We start from the raw sequence: 2,054 nt of genomic DNA on the forward strand, positions 1-2,054 counted from the left end.
AGTTCTGGGTGGTCTGCGCGTTTCCCCACCTGAGCCAGCAGCCGGGGGTTGAGATCGTTTTCGATCACCGCTGCGGCGGCATGCGCCAGTGCCCCTCGTTTTATGGAATGCGCTGTCATGCCGAATGGGCGGAGAACGTTTTCCATGCCTCTTGCGGTTAACGTTGTGAGCCGTTCCCCCTCCACCATTCCCGTGGCGACGCCTCTTGCTCTTTTTGCGCCTTCTCCCCCGATAATCACGTATCGCGCAGCTCGGCGAGGGTCGATTTTGAATGTCTTTGGGAGAGCCCCCTAATCAACAATGAGGGCTTCCTTGTTTTTAGGATGGGGAATAAAATTTTCCTTTTGGAGTGGAGCGATTTCGCCCCACCGACTGGCTGTGACGCAGGCGGGTCGTAGGGCAACCTGATCGTTTTCCGAGAAGAACAAATCGCTGATGAGATCCAATTCCCTCCTCTCTATGGGGCGGGCCTGTTTTATGGGGTCTGCGGCCGCCTTCCTTTGAAGACCGGCCAAAAACATCCTGGCCGGTGATCCCCCTGAAGCCAGTAAGGTCAACAAAGTTCTTGTGTATTGCACCGCGCTGATCTTAGGGAGTTGTAGACTTACTATAAAAAGAGGAACGTTTTCCTCCCGAACCTCTAGATCGTTCCTTTTCGCAAAGTCGCGGAATCTTTGCATTATGGGCACCCTTTGTTCACAAACCGAATGGGTCCATATACCCTTGGCGATGCGATTCGCCTCGGACGCCAGCACTGTGACATATGAGTCGTTTGGCGGTGCCACAATTACTGTAATCTCATTTGCCGGTGTTTTTTAATGGCGGAAGAACCTGTGCCAGCTGATCCCTCCCAAGTGGGGGGCGCCCGTGGGGTCCGGCCTGAAGGGCTGCTGTGCTGGTCCCTTCACGCGGAGAATTGCCCGTTTCCCGGAAACCCGGCGGTGCCCGAGCCACTCGGTAAGTATTCCAATGCTTTCCCGGCCTCGGAGTTCACCGCTTCCGTGGCCGAAAATCGTTTTTTGGCTTAAACGGCGTCTTTTTCATCTGCACATAGCATGTTGTGCTGTGGCGCCTGGTGCGGCCGCATCGAAAGCAACGCGCAAAGCTTGGAGGAAGAGAAAAATGTTTTTTTCGCTTTTTGGACCACCTGAAAAACCGGTTCGTCCTCTTTTCTGGGATCGCAGATGGCATTGGCAAGGGTTTGGATATTGACTCCGAGGTTTTCCTTCGCCGCCTGAGCCGCCCGAAGCTGATAATACAACTATCTGTAAAATTGTACCTGTTTGGCCGAAATGCCCTCGTGGCGGATGGCATAAATTCATGCCACAAAATTGTCCCACGTTTGGTATAAATCAAATCCAGGTTTTATGGGTAATGGGAAAAGACCGCGATAGGCCGCCAGAAACTGTTCCGGGGAGGTCCCCAATAAATACTCCAAAGCGCCCTCAAAGGTCCTTGTATTTTCTTCTGGTCGGAAACCTTTGTCCACGAACTTGTTCTTCAGTTCTTGAATTCCTCGCAACCCCACCTGGGGTTAAGCCCCCGACAGAGCAAATAGCCGTTTGGCATGCCCGCCCATCTTGGCAGTATGCGCCACGGTGTGTACACCAGGTGGGATCAAGTCGTTTCTACCCTCTGTTGCAGCCCGCTGCGCTGGAAGTCCCTTCTTTTTTTTTTTGGACAAACCACGACTGCATCTGGTTGTTCTCCTCGTGCAACTGGTTTTCTGCGATTGCAACGTATTAATCTGATGCTGCATTTGATTAATGCAATCATGTGATACCACAGTTTGAGCGTAGGCTTCCTGCTGGATCTTTAAATTTTCATCAGCCAGTTTCGCCCTGGCCATTTCATACTGCTGATACAGTATTGACCTGCTTTCTTCCAGCGCCATCCACTCAGTTCGAAAGGTCGTCCGTGCATCGTCAAAAGCCTTAAGAAGGTTCTCATTCTTTGGCATATTAAACGACACCATAGAGTGCCGCAAAGAAACGAAACCGGCTTTAGCACCATTCTCCAGACAAATGGTCAGTTCACCGTTCTCGGGTGTGAGT

At 51.9% G+C, this 2,054-nt stretch overlaps 3 protein-coding genes across 3 annotated transcripts; all 3 read right to left on the reverse strand.

The window, feature by feature from the left end:
• Positions 1–290: 290 nt before the first annotated feature.
• Positions 291–680, reverse strand: DQ04_18021000 (putative trans-sialidase; the record flags this gene model as incomplete). Its single annotated transcript, XM_009317656.1, has 1 exon — positions 291–680. One exon carries the CDS (start codon positions 678–680, stop codon positions 291–293), a length of 390 nt encoding a protein of 129 aa, XP_009315931.1.
• Positions 681–990: 310 nt separating this feature from the next.
• DQ04_18021010 (hypothetical protein) lies at positions 991–1,314 on the reverse strand (the record flags this gene model as incomplete). Its single annotated transcript, XM_009317657.1, has 1 exon — positions 991–1,314. The coding sequence occupies one exon, from the start codon at positions 1,312–1,314 to the stop codon at positions 991–993; it is 324 nt and encodes a 107-aa protein (XP_009315932.1).
• A 220-nt stretch (positions 1,315–1,534) lies between these two features.
• Positions 1,535–1,975, reverse strand: DQ04_18021020 (hypothetical protein; the record flags this gene model as incomplete). The annotated part of the gene is made up of 1 exon (XM_009317658.1): positions 1,535–1,975. One exon carries the CDS (start codon positions 1,973–1,975, stop codon positions 1,535–1,537), a length of 441 nt encoding a protein of 146 aa, XP_009315933.1.
• Positions 1,976–2,054: the final 79 nt, after the last annotated feature.

This window comes from Trypanosoma grayi (assembly GCF_000691245.1).
Source record: "Trypanosoma grayi strain ANR4 Tgr_1802_V1, whole genome shotgun sequence".
Lineage (NCBI taxonomy): Eukaryota > Euglenozoa > Kinetoplastea > Trypanosomatida > Trypanosomatidae > Trypanosoma > Trypanosoma grayi.